General features: G+C 37.9%; 1 protein-coding gene across 6 annotated transcripts in view; it reads left to right on the top strand.

The window, feature by feature from the left end:
- The window catches only part of CAMKMT (calmodulin-lysine N-methyltransferase), a 372589-nt gene that overhangs the window by 304389 nt on the left and 45883 nt on the right, over positions 1-22317 (top strand). For all 6 annotated transcript variants that reach the window (XM_014833329.3, XM_044772352.2, XM_070512170.1 and 3 more), the window contains exons 4-7: positions 9486-9546; positions 11415-11469; positions 12522-12585; positions 20162-20228. In XM_014833329.3, coding sequence (XP_014688815.1) covers positions 9486-9546; positions 11415-11469; positions 12522-12585; positions 20162-20228 — 247 coding nt within the window. The remainder of the gene's footprint in view (positions 1-9485; positions 9547-11414; positions 11470-12521; positions 12586-20161; positions 20229-22317) is intronic.

Here is a 22317-nt window from a genome sequence, read left to right as displayed (position 1 = left end):
AGTCTCATCTTGTACTAATCTCTTCCTTTCTTATTTATTCTTCAGTTCCACTGACTCTATTTCCATTCCTAGAACATCAAGCTCATCTCCTTTTCAAAGCTTTATTTCTTGGGGCTCCCTTCTGTGGACCATTCTCTCCACCCCTGTCTCCCTCTTCCTCCTCAACTTGGCTCTTCATCCTCTGGGTCTCAGCTTACATGCCATTTCTACAAGGAAGTGTTTCCTGATGGACTCCTCTCAACCTCCCCTCTGGCCACGTCAGGTCCCCCATGATATGTTCTCAGAAGCACCCTCTATTTTTCCTACATAGCATTTATTACAACTATAAGTAGGCACATTATTTGTGTAATTATTTATTGTCTCCTTCTCTAACTAGACTGAAGCTCCAGTGACGATGCTGTCTCATTCCCTGCTGATCCACAGGGCCTGAAATATAGTAGATGACCAATAAATATTTATGGAGCATTCTTTAGTCTTCTTATGGATTTCCACTCTGTGTGGAAACATCAATGACAAAGCAGAAATGTTTAAGGAAAAGGAGACAGAGTGTAAACAATGAAAACAGTCCAAGAGGTTTACCTACCCATTTCAGCATGAGCAGTTTTTCATTTTAGTAATATCCACCAGTGCATTTCTTCTTCCAGAAGAGTCAACAGCTTAGCCAAGGGCATCCTGGCCTCTCCATTTGAGTCTCAGATTTGAGAGGGGCCTTAGTTTTGACTCCTGCATGATGGATATAATCATTTAGTTTGAGGAAGGGAAAGAAAGCTGCTGCTTGGCTGGACATCAGCTGATCACAGAAAAGCCATCTTTCTGCTGCGAGAGCTGGGTGTGTTGTCATCATGGGGCCAGTGCAAGCTGTTAGAGTGAGAAGAGGGAGTCAGTGGTGCTGCTTGTCAGATGCTGTCTGTCAGTCTTAGGACTTTACAACATGAACTATAGGGAAACAAAAAGTTCTCAAATGGAAGTGATCTAGAAGGACCCAGGCTTAGCTAGAGACTCATGTCTCTTAGTATCTACATACAGTTAATTTTAGGATTTGTTCAGCCTTTGGGTTAACAATGGATGTGTTGTTTGTTTCCAGATTAACCACACAAGTTGGCATTTAAAATAATGCTAAACTAGCTACTTCACAAACAAAAAAATGGTTACATACATTAAATATATCACATCGCCAACTTCCCCCCTCATTACTGCTACATAGACAACTAGTTTTTCATATTTCAGTGTTGGCTAGCGATGGGTTTTCTGAAGTTTAACAGATTGACAGGCCCGGTTCTGACAGAAGCATCTGCAGGGAACCAACCCTTTGTTAGAAAGAAAAGAGAATGAAACCAAATGACCATGGAAATCCAAGGACAACGTAGTCTTCCTCTTCCAAATAGAGCTCTTGTTTAGCTAATGCTTTTATGGAGGACCAATGGATGAAGGAAGCCTTTCCTCCTATGAGGTAAACTAATTCAATTTATACAGAAAGCACTAATGAATAGGAATTAACATGCCTCTGAATAACTTTAAGGAACAAGTTATCTAGAATAAACCATTAATTAAAATGTTTTGTGATGCTTTTTTCAGGGATCAATACTTTAGCTAGTCTAAATGCCACTTTGGGCATTCTGTTCTGATTCATCGGGTGATGTCAAAAATATAGCGGAAGTGGCTAGAATTGATTGATAGAGCTCTACAATGTTATTAATGGAGAATAAAAATCTTGAGCATAAAAATATCTCACCATTAGTGTCCTATGCTTGTATGTCCTTCTAAAAATTATTCTCATCACTCTTCCAGTGAGTTTCTCTCTATTCGACAAAGCCCTGCTAATCACTGTTCTTCTGGAATGAGTGCTGAAACCCCACCACTCAGAGCTTAAAGTATTTATAGTAAAATGTACTCTGTGAGAGATAAGAATAGTTATTGTGTGTTTTGGATTCTAGAACTATGCCACAAACAGTTACATCTTTTGAATGAATGTTTGAATGGTCAAAAGACCATACATTTTGATATTTCAGGTAAACTTGGAGATTGAACAGTGCATTAAAATTAATTCTTTCCAGAACCTGACTAAAGCACTGTAAATGGGTGTTTTTATGACATAAACCCACGAGGATGATAGAATGAGGGAGAATATAACAACAAAATTTTGGAAGCTGGGAAGCCAATGGATGAGAAGTTATTGACTTAACAGATATGAGAAAGCCAGCAGTTGGGAAAGTTGAGAACCAACCCAATTCATTTTTCTGAAACTTTGAAAGGTTCAGGAATTGGTGGCACCATGTAATTCTAAAAGTAGAAGTCGAAGGGGCCTAAAATAAGGAGGATTGATTGAAAGTTGTTTAAGAATCAGTTATATCCCTATTCCAGACTACTGGATAACTTCCCCTTCTGTACTCCCAAGAGAAAAAGTTTATTCTCTGATGATAGTTAAACTGAGGGTTTCTGGATTGGGGGACACCAGGACAGTTGAAATCATAAAGTGTACCAAAAGCAGGGTGGATGGATTAGGTGAAAATGTGCAAACTGGATGCTGAGCCTCTCTACCCACTCCCTCCCGCCACGCATTGAGCCCTCTTCACCTCCAGTCCGCTTTTTATCCTTCTACAATTACATTTAAGCAAACAACAAAGAATTAACAAATATCTGAGGAAAGCGTTTTTTTTAAAGATTTTATTTTTTCCTTTTTCTCCCCAAAGCCCCCCGGTACCTAGTTGTATATTTTAGTTGTGGGTCCGTCTAGTTGTGGCATGTGGGACGCCGCCTCAGCGTGGTTTGATGAGCAGTGCCATGTCCGCACCCAGGATTCGAACCAACGAAACACTGGGCCGCCTGCAGCGGAGCGCGCGAACTTAACCACTTGGCCATGGGGCCAGCCCCTGAGGAAAGCTTTTAATGTGACAGTTAGCAACACCAATAAACAGAGAAAAGCAACATGAAGAAAAACAAACTATAATTAATATTTTCAAATAGCTTAGAAAAGATATTAGATGCATGAAACAGGAATAAGATGTTCTAAAAAAGAAAAATTAAGAGAACTGCCATCAATAATAGCATAAATGAAAAGAACAATAAAAGGGTTGAAAGATAAAGTTGAGGAAATTTCCAAGAAAGTGAAAAATAAGAGATGGAAAGCACGAGAGAAAAGATAAGAAAATTAGAGAATAAGTTCAGGAGATTGAACATCTAAATTATAAGAGTTTCAGAGAAGGAGCACAGATAGAAATGGAGATAAGGAAATAATCAATGGAACTTTCCAAGAAACTTCCCAAGAACTGAAGAACATGGAGTTTCCAGATCAAAATTACCCACTGAATCATACACGTTCTCAAACATTTACCTCCTACCCACTTTTTTCCAAGAAGCTACTGCAGGATGTGTTCATCTAAAATGAGAAAGTAAACCAAGAAAGGAAGAAAAAGGACTGAGGAGACAAGAGATAGAACACAGGAGAAGGACAAAAGGAAGCCTGGAATGATAGTGAAGATTGATTCCAGCATATCAGCTGTGCACCAGGCATAGAAGGTGTTCAGTCTACACTAAAGCAGGTCAGAAGGCACTAGAAAAGATTTCCTCAGGAGGCTGATAGAATATCCAGTGTGAATGAATGTACTGAGAGCAGAAATTGACAACTGCATTTTAAAATTGAATAAAGGGGCCGGCCTGGTGGCACAGCGGTTAAGTGTGCACATTCCACTTCTCGGCGGCCCAGGGTTCGCCGGTTCGATCCCGGCTATGGACAAGGCACCGCTTGGCACACCATGCTGTGGTAGGCATCCCACATATAAAGTAGAGGAAGACGGGCATGGATGTTAGCTCAGGGCCAGTCTTCCTCAGCAAAAAGAGGAGGACTGGCAGTAGTTAGGGCTAATCTTCCTCAAAAAAAAAAAAATTTGAATAAAAATCTTAGCAAATGAGAAAAGAAAAATTATGAACTCCAGAGGGGGAAAAAGTATACATGAGGGAAAAAGCAATCGTTTACTACATGGCCCTGTTTTATTTCATGGTCGTTATAAAATTGAGAATAAGTAGAGACCTTCCAAAGTTATAATATATCTATATTTGGAAGATGGTGGAGGGAGGGTGGATAAGGAGCATGGTATGTGTGGTGTGGGGAGAGGGGTAGAGATAAAAGCAAAAAACTGCTTATCTTCTATAGTGGGGGTCAATAGATTTTGCTTAAAACTGAAAAATCATGAAGTAACAATACAAACATATTATTATGTAGAAGTATGGAAGTAATTATCAAAAGAATTGAAAGTAGTAGCTTCTGAGGAAGGAGGAAGATTGCAGAGAGGAGCTGGGTACTACTGTTAGTCTTAATTATTCTCAAAGAACTCAGTCGCTCTTTAAACAATGTATATGTATAACTTCTTTAAAAATTACATCTTTTTAAAAGACCGTTATATTTCCACAAATAGGAATGAGAAAACTTTTATAAGTAACAGCTTTATTGAGATTTAATTCACATACCATACAGTTCACCCAGTGGTTTTTAGTATATTCACAGAGTTGTACAACCATCACCACAATCGGGTTTAGAAGATTTCATCACCTCTAAAGGAAACCTCATACCCATTAGCACTCTCTCCTCATTCACTCTCAACCATCCAAGCCCTAGACAACCACCACTCTATACTCTGTCTCTACGGATTTGCCTATTCTGGACATTTCATATAAATGGACACATACAACACGTGGTCTTTTGTGTCTGGCTTCTTTCACCCAGCATAATGTTTTCATGTTCCGTCCATATTGTAGCATGGATCAGTACTTTATTTCATTTTATTGCCAAATAATAGTCCATTGCATGGGCATACCACATTTTATTTATCCATTCATTAGTCGATGGACATTTGGGTTGTTTCCACTTTTGGGGTATTATGAGTAATGCTGCTATGAACATCTGTGTACGAGTTTTTGGGTGGACATATTTTCTTTCCTCTTGGATATGTATCTAGGAGTGGAATTGCTAGGTCACATGCTAATTCTACGTTAACTTTTGGATGAGCTACTAGACTGTTTTCCAAAGTGACTGCACCGTTTTACTTCATTGCTCTCCATCCTTGCCAACAGTTGTTACTGTTTGACTTTGATTATAGCCATCCTAGAGGGTGTGAAGTGGTATCTCATTGTGGTTTTGATTTGCCTGAGATAACTTTTAAAAACTTAACAGATTAGCAAAAATAAAATAGATTGCCAAAACCCTGTGTTGACAAGGCTTTGAGGAAATAAACACTCCTGTTGGGAGTGTAGTTTGGTATAAATTTTTTGGAGGACAGTTTGATATATCAGAATGTGAAATGTACATAACTTTTGATCAGATTTCCCATTTCTGGGTATTTGACCTAAGGAGAGAAATCATATGTTGGGAAAAAAAATGTGTCTTCATTGTACCCTGTTTATAATCTCATAATATCAAAAACTTAGAAACTAACTTAAATGTCTATCAAGAGGAAACTGGTTAAATAAATTATGATGCAGACATAAAATATCTAGGCAGTCATTAACAATAATGGTGAAGGTATAATATATTTTTATTGTCATGAGAAGCTATCGCATACTGAGTGGGGAAAATCAGATTATTGAATACCTTCATGATAAGATCCCATTGTGTAAAATATCCTTATGCCTAGAGAGATTTTTTGGAATGATGTCCAAAATGATAACAGTGGTTATATACCAGCGGTGGAATTTTAGGTGATTTTTAAACTTTGTTCTAACTTTTGTATTTAATTTAGTTAAAAATCAACCTCTATAATTTTTTGAGAAAATTACAACACTGTTTAAAAAGACTGTGCATTTTAGAAGTCACATTTTTGTACCTAATCAAGGCTTGAATTTTAGGTAAGTACCCTTCCCCTATCATTATTTTTTTAAACCTCAAAACCATCTACTAAAGGCATAAAGAAATTCATTATTGTGGTGATTATATCCACTTGGTGCAGAACACTGTCTTGGATTCTTCCTTCAGAGATTTTTATTATGCACTTTAGTCTTTCCAGAGTTCTTTTTATGTGGAAGTATGCCAGGTGTTAGGACTTTGGGTTCATGCCAAAGCTCAAGAGTAGGAGCAGGTCCAAAAGGTTCTTCATCTGTTCTGGTTATTGGGGTCATTGTTCTGGGTTCACTTATTCTCTCTTCCACTCTTCTATTCCCCTTTGCAGGAGAATAATTTTTTTAAATTTTTATTTTAATTTTTATGTTTTTTGGATGTACATCACATTTCAAATTCTGTGTAGATTACATCATGTTCACCACCCGAACACTAATTATAGTGCATCCCCTCACATGTGAGCCTAATCACCCCTTTTGCCCTCCCCCCGCCCCCCTTCCCCAATGGTAACCACCAGTCCAATCTCCAATGCTACGTGTTTTTCTTTTTGTCGTTGTTTTTATCTTCTACTTATGACTGAGATCATATGGTATTTGACTTTCTCCCTCTGACTTATTTTACTCAGCATAATACCCTGAAGTCCATCCATGTTGTCACAAATGGCTGGATTTCGTCATTTCTTATGGCTGAGTAATAGTCCATCGTGTATAAATACCACATCTTCTTTATCCATTTATCCCTTGATGGGCATCTAGGTTGCTTCCATGTCTTGGCTATTGTGTATAATGCTGCAATGAACATAGGGGTGCAAGTATCTTTATGTCTTTGTGTTTTCAAGTTCTTTAGATAAATACCCAGCAGTGGAATAGCTGGATCATATGGTAGATCCATCCTTAATTTTCTGAGGCTACGCCATACTGCTTTCCATAGTGGCTGCACCAGTTTGCACTGCCACCAGCAGTGAACAAGGGTTCCCTTCTCTCCACACCCTCTCCAACATTTGTTGTTTCCTGTCTTGTTAATTATAGCCATTCTGACCGGAGTGAGGTGATACCTCGTTGTAGTTTTGATTTGCATTTTCCTGATAGCTAATGATGTTGAGCATCTTTTCATATGCCTGTTGGCCATCTGTATATCTTCTTTGGAGAAATCTCTGTTCGGATCTTTTGCCCATTTTCTAATTGGCTTGTTGGTTTTTTTGTTGTTGAGCTGTATGAGTTCTTTGTATATTTTGGATATTAACCCCTTATCTGATATATGGTTTGCAAATATCTTCTCCCAATTGTTAGGTTGTCTTTTCGTTTTGTTGATGGTTTTCTTTGCTGTGCAGAAGCTTTTTAGTTTGATGTAGTCCCATTTGTTCATTTTTTCTTTTGTTTCCCTTGCCCGGTCAGACGTGGGACTTGAAAATATGCTGCTCAGAGCAATGTCATAGAGCGTACTGCCTATGTCTTCTTCTAGAAGTCTCATGGTTTCGGGTCTTACATTCAAGTCTTTAATCCATTTTGAGTTGATTTTTGTGCATGGTGTAAGGGAATGGTCTACTTTCATTCTTTTGCATGTGGCTGTCCAGTTTTCCCAACAACATTTATTGAAGAGACTCTCCTTTCTCCATCGTATGCTCTTGGCTCCCTTGTCGAATATTAGCTGTCCATAAACGTGTGGGTTTACTTCTGGGCTCTCAATTTTGTTCCATTGATCTGTGTGTCTGTTTTTGTGCCAGTACCATGCTGTTTTGGTTACTATGGCTTTGTAGTATAATTTAAAATCAGGGAGTGTGATGCCTGCAGGAGAATAATATTAACAACAACAACTAACTTTCTTTTTCTTGGAGCTTGCTATGAGTTAGGAACTGTTCTAAATACATTTCATATATTTTACTCATTTAATTCTCACAACAATCCTGTGAGGTTGATACTACAGTTATGTTATTTTACAGATGAGGAACCTGAGGCACAGAGAGGTTAAGTAACCTATCCAAGGTCACTCAACTGGGGAATGCAGAGCTGGGACTGGAGTCAATGAGTCTGATTCCAAAGTACCTGTGATCTTAAGTGCTACATTCCACTGCCTCTCCGACTTTTCTCCTAAACGTGACTCCAAACACTTCTTGCTGGTTTACTTTGTTTCTCCTCCAAACAGTCATTTCCATGCGAAATGCCATGGAGGCTAAGCTAGCGAGTACACCTGACTGGACTTCCCTGCAGCAAATGCTCTGTGGAGTCGTCTCTTTCCTGTTCATATATTTACCCATTAATTCTCTTAGGATTTTACTTCCCATGTCTTTGACATCCTCTTCTCTGAAATGTTCTGATTTCTTACTCCTCTAAGGGAGAGATGCATTTGGGAGAGAATTAAGTCTCGTTAGGTGATTCAACTTTGCATCAAACCCCATTAGAAGAGTGCTTAGTGCTAAGGCAGCGAACGTTCAGGGCTCTTTGCCAGGACCGCAGAGCCTTCTAACCTCAGGCAGTGCGGGATGCCTGCTGCCCTGCCTGATCTTTGAATCTGACCACTTGGGGAAAACAGTTTTTGTAAGGCCGTAGTTTATTATATTTGCGCAAATCATGAGAAGGCAGGATTCTTCGGAAAAGACAATACTGCTAGGAAAAGTAGAAGGCAGCAGGAAAAGAAGAAAACCAAATATGAGATGGATCAACTCCATAAAAGAAGCGGTAGGCATGAGTCTGCAGAAGCTGAATAGGGCTGTTGAGGACAGGACACTGTGGACACCACTCATTCACAGAGCTGCCAGGAGTCTGAGCCAACCTGATGGCACGTAACACAACATAGTTTATTCTGACTATAAGAGTGATACATCTTCATTGTGAAAATTTTGGAAAATACAAAAATTATAAAGAAAAAAATTAAAAGTATTTGTAACCCTAGTGTCCTGTGATAACCACTAGAAACTATCATTTCCAGGCATGCTTGTCTTCTCATTAAGCAACTTATATTTATTTATGAAGACTGTATGTCTTCTAAATAAATAATTTACAGATGATGACTTTAGAAAATGCCCATCCATGGAATTTAGTGGGATTTATTTAGGATTATTGTTAAATTTAAAGATTTGCCAAAGTTGGTGAAATTTAAATCTCTTACTTTTATACTCCAGTTTGATTTTTTTTAATTAAAGAAAGGAAAGAATTGTGCATATTAAAAAACATTGGTATGGAATCAAACAAAAAGGTATAATGACCTCAGTGCTTTTATTTGCTCCTTCAAGTGATTTGTGTATTTATTTTCACGTAACATGGGCTGCATATACAGTAGGCCTTCAGCTGATGCTTAGGAACTGGCTGAAAAGAAGGCACATGTATACAAGATTAAGATCTACCTGGAATACCAGTAAAATTTAACTTTTGATATTTGTAATTTCGGTAATTGTTTTTGCTGTTTTGTTGTGATTGAAATGCAGTAAAATTTATTTAGGATATTTTGCTATTTTCCTGGGAAAGTGGTTATAATCAACAACAAAAGAAACTCATGTGATATGACATATTAGTAGTAATAATCATGTTAAGTTTGGTTCAAGTTGAAATTGCTTGTACTGACCATTATTTTTAAAAGCCATTTCTTAAGAGAATGACTCTAGAGAATGATTATAAAAGAGACTTCTATAATAAAAAAAGTCTATCCTCTTGTTGTTTTCCAGGCATCTGGCCGGCTGAAGAGGTTTTGGCTTACTACTGCCTCAAGCACAGAAACATATTCAGGTACAAAGCTGCACTTAAAAACATATATTTTAGCCCATTATGGGTTTTGTATCAGCATATTAAAGATTGCCATGATTATATTCTTCAAACTGTTAAAAAATATAAGAAAGAAAGAAGAGAAAAAAAGAAAGAGGGGAAGGGAAAAAAGTTCATGATGAAAACATGTTGCTTCTGAAAAAGAAATCTGAATTGCCTTTGGGTGCTAATATTGCACAGCAAGCTTTCTGCTATATGTCAAAGGCTTTTGATTTCCACTCAAGGCATTTTATATTTCACTTTGATTTTGGGAAGCAAAAGTGAAGCTCCAATCAATCCTTACTGATTGTTCAGGTCAAAAAAAAAAAACAATAAAGACATTCTTTAAACTTCTGCTAAGAAAGTCAGTACAGAATATTTGATAAATAAATACCCCACAGCTATTATTTAAAGATGCCACCCCACCCCTGGTTTTAAAGGTATTTTATGTGCCTAAGAATATGTATTTGTAAAATATAAATTACTATTACAGATTCATGCTACAGAAATAAATGTTTTCATCTGTCAGTGTGCATACAGATCAAACTCTTGGATGGAATTTCGGAAAAGGAAAAAACTCCTTATATATAAAAATTCTGAAGCTCTTTGATAGACCCAGAAAACAGAGGTTTTTCATTTTAATTCTCATTTTATAAAAGTCATCCAATATATATTCCTGAAGAGCCCATTATGATTCCAGACAAGCCACTAGTGATCATGGTGTGTGTTTTAACAATATGTACTTACAAGTTTGGGTCAATAGTTTATATTTTTTGAAGCTCTATAGGTCCTATTTACCAACCAGTCTGTAATTATTTTGAACAGCTAAATACTCATTAAGTGTATTTCGGAATATGAATGTCCTCACTTGGCTTCTCCTCCGCTTCTCTCTCTTGCCACCTTTCTCTTCTTTTAATTCTCTTTTTTTTTTCCTCCTGTTGAGGCAATAAACTTCCCAAACTGGGAAGAAGAAACAATCTTAAGAGTCTAAGCATAGAAAATAAGAACAGGGTAGTACTTAAGCTTGACTGGCGCTCCAGTCCACAAGCAGCCGGCCAGGGCCAGAATGTCACACGTTGAGGGCTGATATTTAGGCACAAAGGGGAAGGTAAGTGCAGAGCGCCCCGCTAGACTGTCAGCTTTAACTCTGAGCTGCTTTACTTTTGAGCCGTGAAGTCAGAGCGCAGTCATTACGTTAGCCTGGTTTGCTGGCTTAACCATATTATGTCCCTGCATTGTTTATTCACTGTGCTGTGTTGGGGTCAATTGTGATTTAAGTGTTAATTGCTAAATGCTCTTTGTGTAATTGTTCTTTATGAGGCTGGTTCAGCTTTACAAAATGTTTCAGTCTGTTTTAGAATTTTTTTTTTAAATTCAAGTTTGCATTTATTTGTGTATGTGTTGTGTATATGTGACTATAATATAGGTATATACACAGTCATATATATTCTTCATTTACTTGTCTAACTGTTTTTGAAGGAATGAATGTGGATTAACAGTGTTATCCTTTCCTAACAATTATCTTTCGCTACTCTAGCTAGTTTAGTTCTAAAAGACAGCGCCATTGACAGGGGAAAAAAAGGGAACCTTCTCAGATTTTTCAGCTCAGCGGTGGTAATGTTGCAGTGAACACTAATGAGGGAACCCCCACTGATTTGCCTGCTTTGTGACTTTTCTATTTCATAATTATTTTTAAAACGCAAAACGACATGAGGTAGCCTAGTCATGTCTCCACAACTTCCTGGTAGCGCCGTTCTTACCGCAGATGGCAATTTGTCCTTGTAACATATATATCTCTCTGACCATTTTCATCTAATTTGTATGGGTTCTACCATTTCTTTTCTCTCTTTCAGGGACCTTGCTGTGTGTGAGCTAGGGGGTGGCATGACATGCTTGGCTGGGCTCATGGTAGGTCTTTTCTCAATTCCAATCCCATTCAGAGGGAGGAACAAAAGGAAAAATGTTCCAGGGCCTCCAACTGCTGGGTCAGAGAACCGTCAACAGCATCAGCTGCGGTCAAGCTGCCGGGTCTTGAGAGACCTTCTAGATTGACTTACTTTCGGATCATATTGATTTTATGGTTGCCTCGATGAGCAGAAACATTTTACCTCAGTGTAGTCAATATCGCTTGTTGTGACATTCCAGGCCTCGCACAGTCTTTCTTTGCCATAGCGAAAGCGTTTTTTTTTTTCAGATTATAGTCCCATTTGCTAAGATACAGGAATAGCCCGGCGAATCACAGTTGGAGCACCATGATATAGCTGCTAATGTTTTGCCTGCATTATTACACCAACAAACATGATCCAGAGCGCTCAGTAATTAGATTCTTTTGAATTAGATTGGCCATTCAGGAACGTCGTTCCCCATTCTCTGGGTTCTGAGTCATGTATTCAGGAGATATTATGTAGCAGCACAGTGCATTAGACAAGTTTTTATGTCTCTACAAATAAAAGCATATTGTTACACTGATTGGCATTTGACAAACCTGTCGCTCTTACACAATGTGTCGAGGTTACAGCCCAATGTGCGAGCATGTCAAAGCTCACAAAAAAATTACCCTCACAAAGCCATCTGCCTGCAATGCAAAGTTATATGAAGGGCATCAGGCAGTCAGACAGAAGCAAGCTGAAAGGCAGAGTGACAGCCTTGTATGATGGCTCTACTAGATAAACAGAAGCCCACAAATGAAAGCCTCTCAGAATACCATCATCCGCTGTCACAATGCAATTACCGAACAGAATGATAGCAAGATAGAGGCTCCCGCAAATGGAATGATAAAAGTATTGACTGATTTGATTGAATGATTAAAATAATGCAGACATAAAATGAAAAAAGATTGAAGATTGTTACAGAGAAATAGGTGAGGAAGCATGATACTGAAGGCTTGTCACTCCTGTCTTCACTTCCACACAGACAAGCATATTTGCTCATTGTTTGCTGTGCTCCCTTTTTTTTTTCAGGTTGCTATTTCTGCAGATGTCAAAGAAGTTCTGTTAACTGATGGGAATGAAAAGGCCATCAGAAGTATCCTTATTCAGATAGAAAACGGGTTTGTTGTGCTCATTCCTTTTTCCCGGCTGAGTAACAATTGATATAAAGGAAGACAGCATGGGGTATTAAAAAAGAGTTCCCCTCACACACATGATAAGTAATTAAGAAAAAGTAGAAATATATGGAATTCATTGAATACGACTAAGGGTTTTTTTTTTAAATTTTGATAGATTTTTATAGTCACTTGCCATTAAAGGAGCCTATGATTTGTGGACCACTCAAGGCAATAAGAACGTTTGCTTCATAATAATTTTCAAACATTCTTGTCCTTTTATTTCCATTGAAATTTGCCAGTATAAAATAAATTATTTAATATTTATTATATTGGATGTTGCTTGCAAAAATTAACTTCCAGCTTCACGTTTGTTATTACCTTTCCTGCCTTGGATATGGTATGTCTGTAACATTGTACCTACTCTAATTGTCAAGGAGTTACCTATACCCCCCTACTGGAAACGGCTATCAGTTTTTCATTATTTCCTTTCATTTGGGATTGTAAATCTATCTCTTTTTTTTTTTCTGCTATGCTATTACAGCCCAAACTCCATTATATTAGATTATGCTTTACTAATATGTACACAGAGTTCATGAAAATTGAACTGTACTTTAACTAAGAAAGCAAGCATAATTTGTGGCTACCTTAGCAATCGAGCTGATTTGTTCAGGGGCAGTTAACAGCCGTTAGAAATTGAGAGGAAAAGTGGAAGATATGTTTGCTTTGGGTTTTTTGGTGTGCCTTACATTTACATTATGAAGGAGGCAACCTACTTATTTGAATTTTAGACCTCTAAAATGCCAAAGCAGTTTTGATTTTTGTGGCATCTTACATAAAGCCTATTTTCAATTTTCTTTTCCTACCTCTGCTATGTAATTCTTTAAAAATAAAATCTGCAGCAGCTCCATCAGGCTGCTCAGACAGGAGAAAGGAGGTGCAAGAGGCACAGTAGCTAATACTGTTCAGCAGCACTTGTGTGCTCTACAGAGCCCCACCCAGCTAATTGCCTGACAGACTTAAAAAAAAAAATTCAGGAAGAAAAAACAGCCAATCACAATCTTGGCCTTTCACACAAGGGAAAGAGATCACAAAAGGTGCTTCCTTTTTTAAAATGCAGGATTTTAATCATGATCTTCAGACTGTCGCAAGTTTCTCAAAATATTCCTGAAGATGAGCTGATGTTGTTTCATTCACTCTGCTTTATTCTGAGTTATTCTGTGCACTGTATCATTTCACTCTGCTCCTCCTCCACATGTCAGGGAACACAGAGAGCAAGAGGAAGTCAGGTATGCTGGCTCAGCCCCAACGGATGTTTTTTGTGGGGGTTGGGCGGGGAGCAGGATTATTGGACAAGAGAAGGTCATTTTAGCCACGGAAACTTTCACATTGGGCCCAGCAACCTGAGGTTTTTCTCAAGTCAGCAGGTGTCTTATTTAGTAGCATCAGAAACCAATTAGAACTTTTATCAAACTATGGGAAGCATCTGTAGTCAGTATGTAAATTTGATTGTACTAAAATTATTATTGAGCTAAACTACAGAGCTTCCAAAGAAGGGAAGCAATGCTAATATCATTAATTAACACATCTTTACTTTAAACAGCAAAGATGCCATGCCAGCTCTTGAAATCAGAGAGGAAATCTCAGATTCTGTATTCACTCTGCCGGCCTTTCAAAGAAATGATTGGTACAGCCCCCTCCCAAGAAAATGGATTTTTAACATTTGGTCCTCAGAAGCTCAGCCCTGAGAGTGCTTTATTGTGCTGGGTTTTACAATGGGTTTAATATAGCGGGGTGCCAAAGGGCAGGAGGGAAGAACTTTACAATGTAGATAAAGTAGGTCCTTTCAGGAGCAGACCAAAACTGGTCGTGTGTTTTATTTCATTTCTTAGGACTTTCCTGATGGAGTTCAGTTTTTATCATTTTGTTCTAGGTTTGTGTGCCTTTTTCTGTTGTAACTAGATCTAATTTTTTTTAATTAAGAGACAAAAGCATGTGTAAAATCTTAAAAATTGGCAATGTGTTTTTTCCTGCTTTTAAGACTAATTTTATTCTTGATTTGCTAACAGAGCTGACAACTGGCATTCATCATAAGCTGTTTTCTGAGAGAGGTTAATATGAATGAAATTTTTTTTTCTATTTGTGTGCCCACTTTTTGTAAGAATATCTAATTCACCGAATCACATACTGTTGATGCATATAGATCGAAACAAACTCATTTAAAAATTACTGTTTACATCTTTCCGTTAAAATTTTAGGAAGCCTAAATTATATAGCAGTTGTAGGATATTATCCAAAAATTACTTTCTAAAAAATAAAAATGGATGTCAACAAAAAAAGGAGGAGAAACATTGCCAGAAGCCAGAAAATCTCTAAGCAAAGCTGCTAATTATTCTTAATGGGCAAGATGAGCACATTAAGAAACAAATGAATACATCAGTGAAATGTAATTGAAAATCGACCTGGCAATCGCACATCACATCTGAGTATTGGCCTGTATATTATTCTCATCATTTAAAAAATTATTTTTGTTGTTCTTGGCATCTGAATTTAATGACTCCAACTGAGTCTTACTTCCTAGTCTCTTAAGCTTCTAAGATCCTGATTTTTACCTTTTTTTAAAGAAAAATAGCATTTCCTGTATTTCCTTTTTATCTTCAGTTATTTCTGTTTTTTAAATATGTGAGGCAATGTATGGATAATTCTGAATCTTTATATCATGGAAGCGTCTCAACCAGTTGTGAGGTTGTTTATTATCTCCCTAAAATGTATCAAATGGATTGGCTATGTCTTGTAGAGCTGTCCACCTTGACCCTGGAAAGCCAGATGTTGATTTGATATTTATTAAACAGGGGTATCTGAAAAGAGATTAAGACTTGTGGTATAAGTGAATGTTTAAGTCCTAAATATTTTCTCAGACTCATGGGTCGGCGTCCCTGAGATTCCCCTTGGCCCTTAAACTGCATTGCTGGGTCTAATCCAGAGCCCCCTACCTGAGAGCTGCCTCTCCCTGCAGATGCCATTTTATCTGCACCTGAAGAGGACAAAGGATAAATTGGAAATGGGATCATTTGTTTCATCTAGTTCTCAAATTTATCCTACAATAGTGTGAAATGTGTTCTCTTTCTTTGGCCCTGCCCTTTTAGTGTAATAAAGAAAGAAATCTCCAAGTGCCCAGAGAGAATACTCAATGAAGTTTGTAGCTAGTGATGACAATGACATAAGAATAGGGGAGAGAAATGGTATACTGAGCTAGTATTGATGCTAAGCCACTTCCAAATCCTAAGGAATAAGAGTACAACAACTACAGGTGAGCAGCCCTCTCTGGTACACTCACTACTTTGCCCAATGTAAGCACCTTGCCTTGACCCATCCTTAGTAAACATCAAGAGTGTTATCTGCAGAATATGGCAATGCTTGGTGACCCATTTCTCATGCTCCTGGCCCAAGCATCTTATCCCCACAGTACACATAGTCTCGATCATGACTTGAGCTTAGGATTCTCCAAAAATTGGTAATTCTCCTATGCATTTTAAAGGAGACACCCCTGGCTTAACATTATTTTATTTAACAGAACCCCTGACCTGAGTAATTAATAAACTAAGCTTCATGCAGACTGTGCAGCCTGTGCTGTGGATGTTTGAGACCTTGGGAATGCCAGGCCATCATCCTGTGGCCAGACCCCTTCCTCAAATATCGATGCCAGCTGTACTTCTCTTTACTAGGTGAGTCATAAATGGACACTCTGCGCCTCACATGGAGTAGGAGCTCAACAAATAACTTTGAAAATTAAATACAAATTATATAATAAGTTAAGCTGATTAAGTAATTAAAATTATTTCAACCACTATTAATTGCATGCCATTTCAGGTGCTAAAGGTACAGCAGTGGAAAGTCAGACCGAGTCTCTGTTCTCGTGGGACACAGAACTATGCCTCGGCTAGAGCATGTTTATCCGTGGGAAAGACACTGCAAACCTCCAGGGCAGAAGTTCTTTGATTCCTTCTACTTATTTACAATATAAATATAAATTTATTTATATAGTATAGTCTACAATATATACTTAAATATATATTATATTTTACAATATAAATGTTCACATAAATTAGTTCTGAGCAGTAGGGAAAAGAAAATAAAGCATAAGTGCCAAACCTCATTTTAGTTACTGTCACCAGCCTCTTTGTCCTTCCAAAGCTCTTGCCTGAATTATTGAAAAAGATAATGAATTGACATGAATTAGGCACCTACGATGTGTCAGGCTTATTCTGTGGGATACTCCATTAAGCCTATAAAATAGGTGTCATTATTCCTGTTTTTGAGATGGTGCCCAGAGAGGTTAATTTACCCAAGTTTGCACAGCCACTATGTATCAGAACCAGCACTAGGAGCCAGGTTCATTTGACTTCAAAGCTTTTTTTTTTCCCCATTAAACCATTCTGTTTCACCCAAAACTAGAATGATATGGTGAGTGTCATCTTGCATTTCCTCAGCATCCTCTGGAAGAAAATGCCTCTCATCCGTAAACTTAACAGTTGACATTGCTAACAGAATTCCAAGTACCTCTCTGTCATCCTCTCAATTCATTTGAGTAACAAGCACATTTAAGAATATATTCAGCCTTTAAATTAGCAAATATTGCTACATCAAGCATTTTTTAAAACCTATAGAGATCAAAATGAACAGGACTTATAATTTCGTAGTTTCATACCCCCACCTTTAATGGTCCAATGAAAATAAAGGTAACATAAACCAAGAAAGTAATGCTTTGTGAATCACAATGTTATTATTTTAAAAATACTTTCTTGCTTAAAGAACAATGCCAACTCTGAAAATGTGTATGCAACTACTGATAATAAAACGATCACTAATTACAGGAGGAGGCTAATATTTTAAACAATATTTTATATATAATTCACTTAATTATATTTACATATATAGAACTTATGTATACAATTTGTTTAAATAACTGTTACTGTCATTATACAAAAATATATATTTTAAGAATAAAAATCAGAAAAATTAAAATGGAGCCCCACTCCTGAACTATGCTTTATTGGGAAAGGAAATCGAAAGATAGAATCTGGTTTCCTTTTAGCCACAAGCATATATCCTATGACTCTGGAAGTTCAGTTGCCCAGACAAGGAGATTGGAGGCGATTGCTCTGTATCTATGTAATCAGAAATCACATTAAGGCTTTCTCTGCACCCAGTACCTCCCATTGAAGTCTTCCAGAAGGTGGGTGCAGTTCAGAGAACACGATTTGGTCCATCCTGTTGAATGCTATTCTGGACGTATCGACTTGATTTGATTGAATTTCCTTTATTACCCTGAGGTGACAGAAGAATGATAAAATCTATTAACGGACACAGTGCCAGTCAGAGGAACCACCTCAAAATCTGACCTAAAGTAAAGGGTGGGGAGCAGAATATCAGAATATATCTCTTAAGGAGATATTTTAATACAGTGTTGCCATTTTTTTCTCTTTGTACTTGTTTTCATATTAAAAATACCTCCTAAACTACAAAATATATTCCCTTCCTAGTTCTAAAAATAAAGCAGCCTAAATTCTGCTGTGAATTTTTTCGTTAAAAAAAATTGCTTCTAGAATATAAATATATTTCCTTGCTTCAGCCTGACCACCTGGAGTCACAAGTTTATAAGTTGTATAAAAGTATATAGTGTTAAGATGTTTACTAAAAATTGTTAATAGGTTTTCTGAGTTATATAATTTAACTTCCCTGTGACTATTTTATAAAAAGTATTACCTCCACTAACAAAATAATATGTTTTGCTTGATAGATTAGTCATGTACTCATACGACTCGACAGGTGTACCGGGCACGCTATGGCGTGTGGTTGGATGTCATGGAAACGCTGAGTAGGGTGTGGCCGGAGTGTAGGGGAGCTTAATCAAAAACAGTTGTCAGTTGACTCTTTACTAATTTTGTTCTTCTCAGAATAAAGATGTCAGCTGTCCTTTTCTACAAGACATTTCATTTAGAAGACTTTCCTGAAATACTTTCTTCCTGAAATAGACAGAACTGTAGGCCGATGTGTCATTTTAGTTAATCAAAACAAGTAGGCAAATTAGTCTCTTTTATTTTTTTAATGAATGTAATTTAACAGTATTTAATTTGCATACAGGAAAGTTCACCCAGAAAAAAAAAAGTCTGCATTATAGCACTTTTGTAAACCTCAACAAAGCCCTTCATTAGGAGACCTAATTGATTTTTCCTACCCACTCCTGGGAGAAGAAAGCTATCACAGTACCTGCTTATTCACTCAGAGGAGAAATGGGTGTGCCTGGTGTTCCAAGCAGAGATTTGGGTTAAAAAGTCCTGTGGCTCTGTTCTTGCAGGGAGATCTTGGCCAATGCTTGTTTCGAGCATTCCGGAAATCTGTTTTTCTTAGCAATAAGGGAACATCGCTTGTCTGCTTGGTGTCCTCCCCATGGGCCCAATTTAGTTCAGCTTGCAGCCGTCACTGGAATTAGTTTATTTCTTGTTTATTTAAGCCCACCTTATTCCAAAAGAGGGAATTTGAGGGTTCTTACAGTGACGCATAGAATATACCATATAAAAAAATGAGGAAGTGAGGGCAGTTGGACATTAGAAAGCCAGGAAAATATGATGAAGCCAGGAATAGAGGTCAGTACAAAAAATATATGCCTTAGGAGCTTTTGTGGTTGTTAGACTGAAGTCCTACATTTGCCTCTGAGTTGCACAGGGACTAGAGCAAAAAGAGAAAGAGGAACGGTTGTAAAATTCATAGTGTCCAGAAGTTGAAACAAAACTATTTGATCTGAAGTCTAGCTTTTCCTGGTGTTGAAACCTGACATGATTTTTTCCCCGTGGGCCCTCATAAAGATGGTGCTCTGTGATGTGATGGACCAGCTCCTCAAAAGGTCTCTTCAATAAATGTGGCTCTTTCTGTACAAGTCTTCACATGCTAGCAGATGGCCAGAGGCCAGAGCATAAGTCTGTAAGGACAGTTCTTCAAGGGGCCTTTCACTGGATTGACTTTCTTCTTCAGTAATTTGTTTTCTTTCAAAGATTCTCCAAGCTTTGCTCCATGTCCTTGTCTCACTTCCTCTCAAGTCTTCCCCTGATGCTCATCCCACCCTCCCTGGTAGCATTTAGGAGATTGGAAAACTTAGAATGTCTCAGCAGACTGCCATTGCCCTCCTCACTGACCGAAAGAGGCTTGCCTTTGGACTCCTAGCTCTTTTAAGCAAGAGGAGCATGGCACCTATAACAGTCATCTCCCCCCAGCAGCGTCCATAACCCTGGGCCTTGCCATCGTTCTCCCTGAATGTACATTTCACATGTGACAAAACTGCAGCCCAGGGAATGAGAAGAGCTTGCCTGTGGCAGTAATTCAACACTTGGTGGTAGAGCCAGGACTAGACCCTTCTCCTGCCTCACACCCTACAGCTCTTCTCTCTTCACCGTGCTGATCCCAGGTGCAATAAGATCACTGTTTATGGGCCTTTTTGGGGAGGGGGGGGTGGAGTCAGTTGACTATCTCTGTAGAAGCTTTCTTAACCATATCCTATAGATGTGAAAGATATCATCACAAGGAATCAGAAGGCTGGTGTGTTTAAGACTCAGAAAATATCAAGCTGGTAAGATACCTTTCCACATTAAAACACTCTGGTTGAAACTGCTTTTCTCGATACTATGGATGATTATTAAAAATGATACTAGCTAAAATTTATTGAGCACTTACTGTGTGTCAGGCACAGTTCTAAGCACTTTAAAAGTATCTTCTTCTCACAAGAACCCATAATGAAGCAGGCAGGCATTCTCATTATCTTTAATTAATAGATGAGAAGGACTGAAGATAAGTATATTAAACACTGCATGGGGAATGATTTCAGGATTGAGAGTGTACAATCTGAGGGTAGGAAAAGTTCAGCCTGGGACCTTCCTCTGAATGGCTCTATTCCCCTGGTTCCCAACCCAGGGGCAATTTTACCCCAGGGATTTTTTTTTTTTTGTCATGACTAGGGGGATGGGGTTGCCACTGGCATCTGGTGATGGAGGCCAGGGATGCTGCGAAACATCCTACAATGCACAAGACAGCCCCACAACAAAGAAATATCTGGCCCAAAATGTCAGTAGTGCCAAGACTGAGAAACACTGCTCTAGTCCATGATTTTAAAATAATATAGGTATCCGTTGCCTTTTAGATTCTGTTACTTCTTATCTAAACTAGGAGAAATGTTTACCCTCAACCAAACCAATGGTGTTTTTTGTGATGCTGCGTTTTCATTTTTGCCCTGTTGGTATGGACCTAAAGGAATGAATAATCATTTAGTAGTTTTCACATGACATACCTGTATTTGTGCATTTTTCCTTTATAATTTAACCACAGATGTTATTAGAAGAGCAATCTAATTTTTAAGTAATTACGTAGTTTATTTATTACTGTTAATCTGTCCTCCTTTGACATTTTGAGTTTTCTCTACATTGAGGATGCTTTCCTACCCCACTTGCTCAGTTTGCGGGGGAAAAGGTAGATGAACGGCAACAATGCTTAACAACTAAAGTGGTCAACATATTGGGATGCAGCTATGGAATAGCAATAATTTTTTTCTCTTATATTAGCTGGTGAATGTAATGCAGTGTGTATATAGTATTTTTAAATCCTGCGTTAGAATGTTCAGAGTAAGCTGATGGCACAGGGGGCAGTAAAACAGCTCTGTGTTTCTCGTATAAATGAACAAACCAGTTCTGTTTCCCAGAAGACCTCTGGCAGGTCCAGAGAAAGAGCAATCCGCTTTTACCTGCATGTGCTTCATTCTTAGGAAAGCCTTTACTCCACAGTGCAGACTGCCATTCCCTTCATTTTGGGACGTGATTTTCAACCTGGTCTTTTAGTTATCAATCAAAAGCACATTTTCTATGTTGTCCTCATTTACATTTATTTAATGCTTAAGGTCATTTGTGACCATTTGAGTGTATTTCAGCATATGGAATCAGGGAATAATAGATTTCAGCGTCATGCTGTGAAGAGAGATTGTGTTTTTACGAGATGTAATGTTGTTTACTGGGTGTTAATAATCACTAATTAATAAACATTTCTAGAATTCTAAAATGCTGCATTTTGAGGAATAAAAATGTGAAGTGTTTAACTTATGGAGTGCAATAATATTTTCTATCACCTCTTCATAAAATAATTGAGTTACATACAGAGGCAAAAGGTCATAGTTCAACACAGGACATATCTGAAATGCTTAATAGCCTTTGTTTCTATTTATCTGTTCTCAAAAATACTATTTCTAAATATATTGTTCTGATATGTACCTGGACATATATCCTATATGTCAATAGTCATATGCAAACCTCCAAGATGAGGGTTTTCTCCTGTCTTTATCTCATATAAATTGTGGTCATTTTCTTCTAAGTACCACAGGTATTTTGTCCGAAGTCTACTAAAGCACTTTGCTAGAAAACAGGTGGATGAGTCAGTTCTGGAAATGCCTTGATCTCATATTAAGGAGCTACTTGACCACTTAACCTTTAAGAAGCTAAGAGGAAACTGTCAACCAGTGATGTAATAATCAGCATTCCCCTTCCATCCACTGCTTTCCCACCCATAACCAGTACAATATGATGAAAGCATTAGCTCCATGCGGGAAGAAATAAAAGGAAACCGTTCACAAAAGAGCTAAGATATAGTTCAATATTCTCTTTTAGTGCCTCAATGCA

Source organism: Equus asinus, chromosome 6 (genome assembly GCF_041296235.1).
Source record: "Equus asinus isolate D_3611 breed Donkey chromosome 6, EquAss-T2T_v2, whole genome shotgun sequence".
NCBI lineage: Eukaryota > Metazoa > Chordata > Mammalia > Perissodactyla > Equidae > Equus > Equus asinus.
The sequence above is the reverse complement of the archived record's forward strand: the minus strand, read 5'-3'. Positions and strand labels throughout refer to the sequence as shown.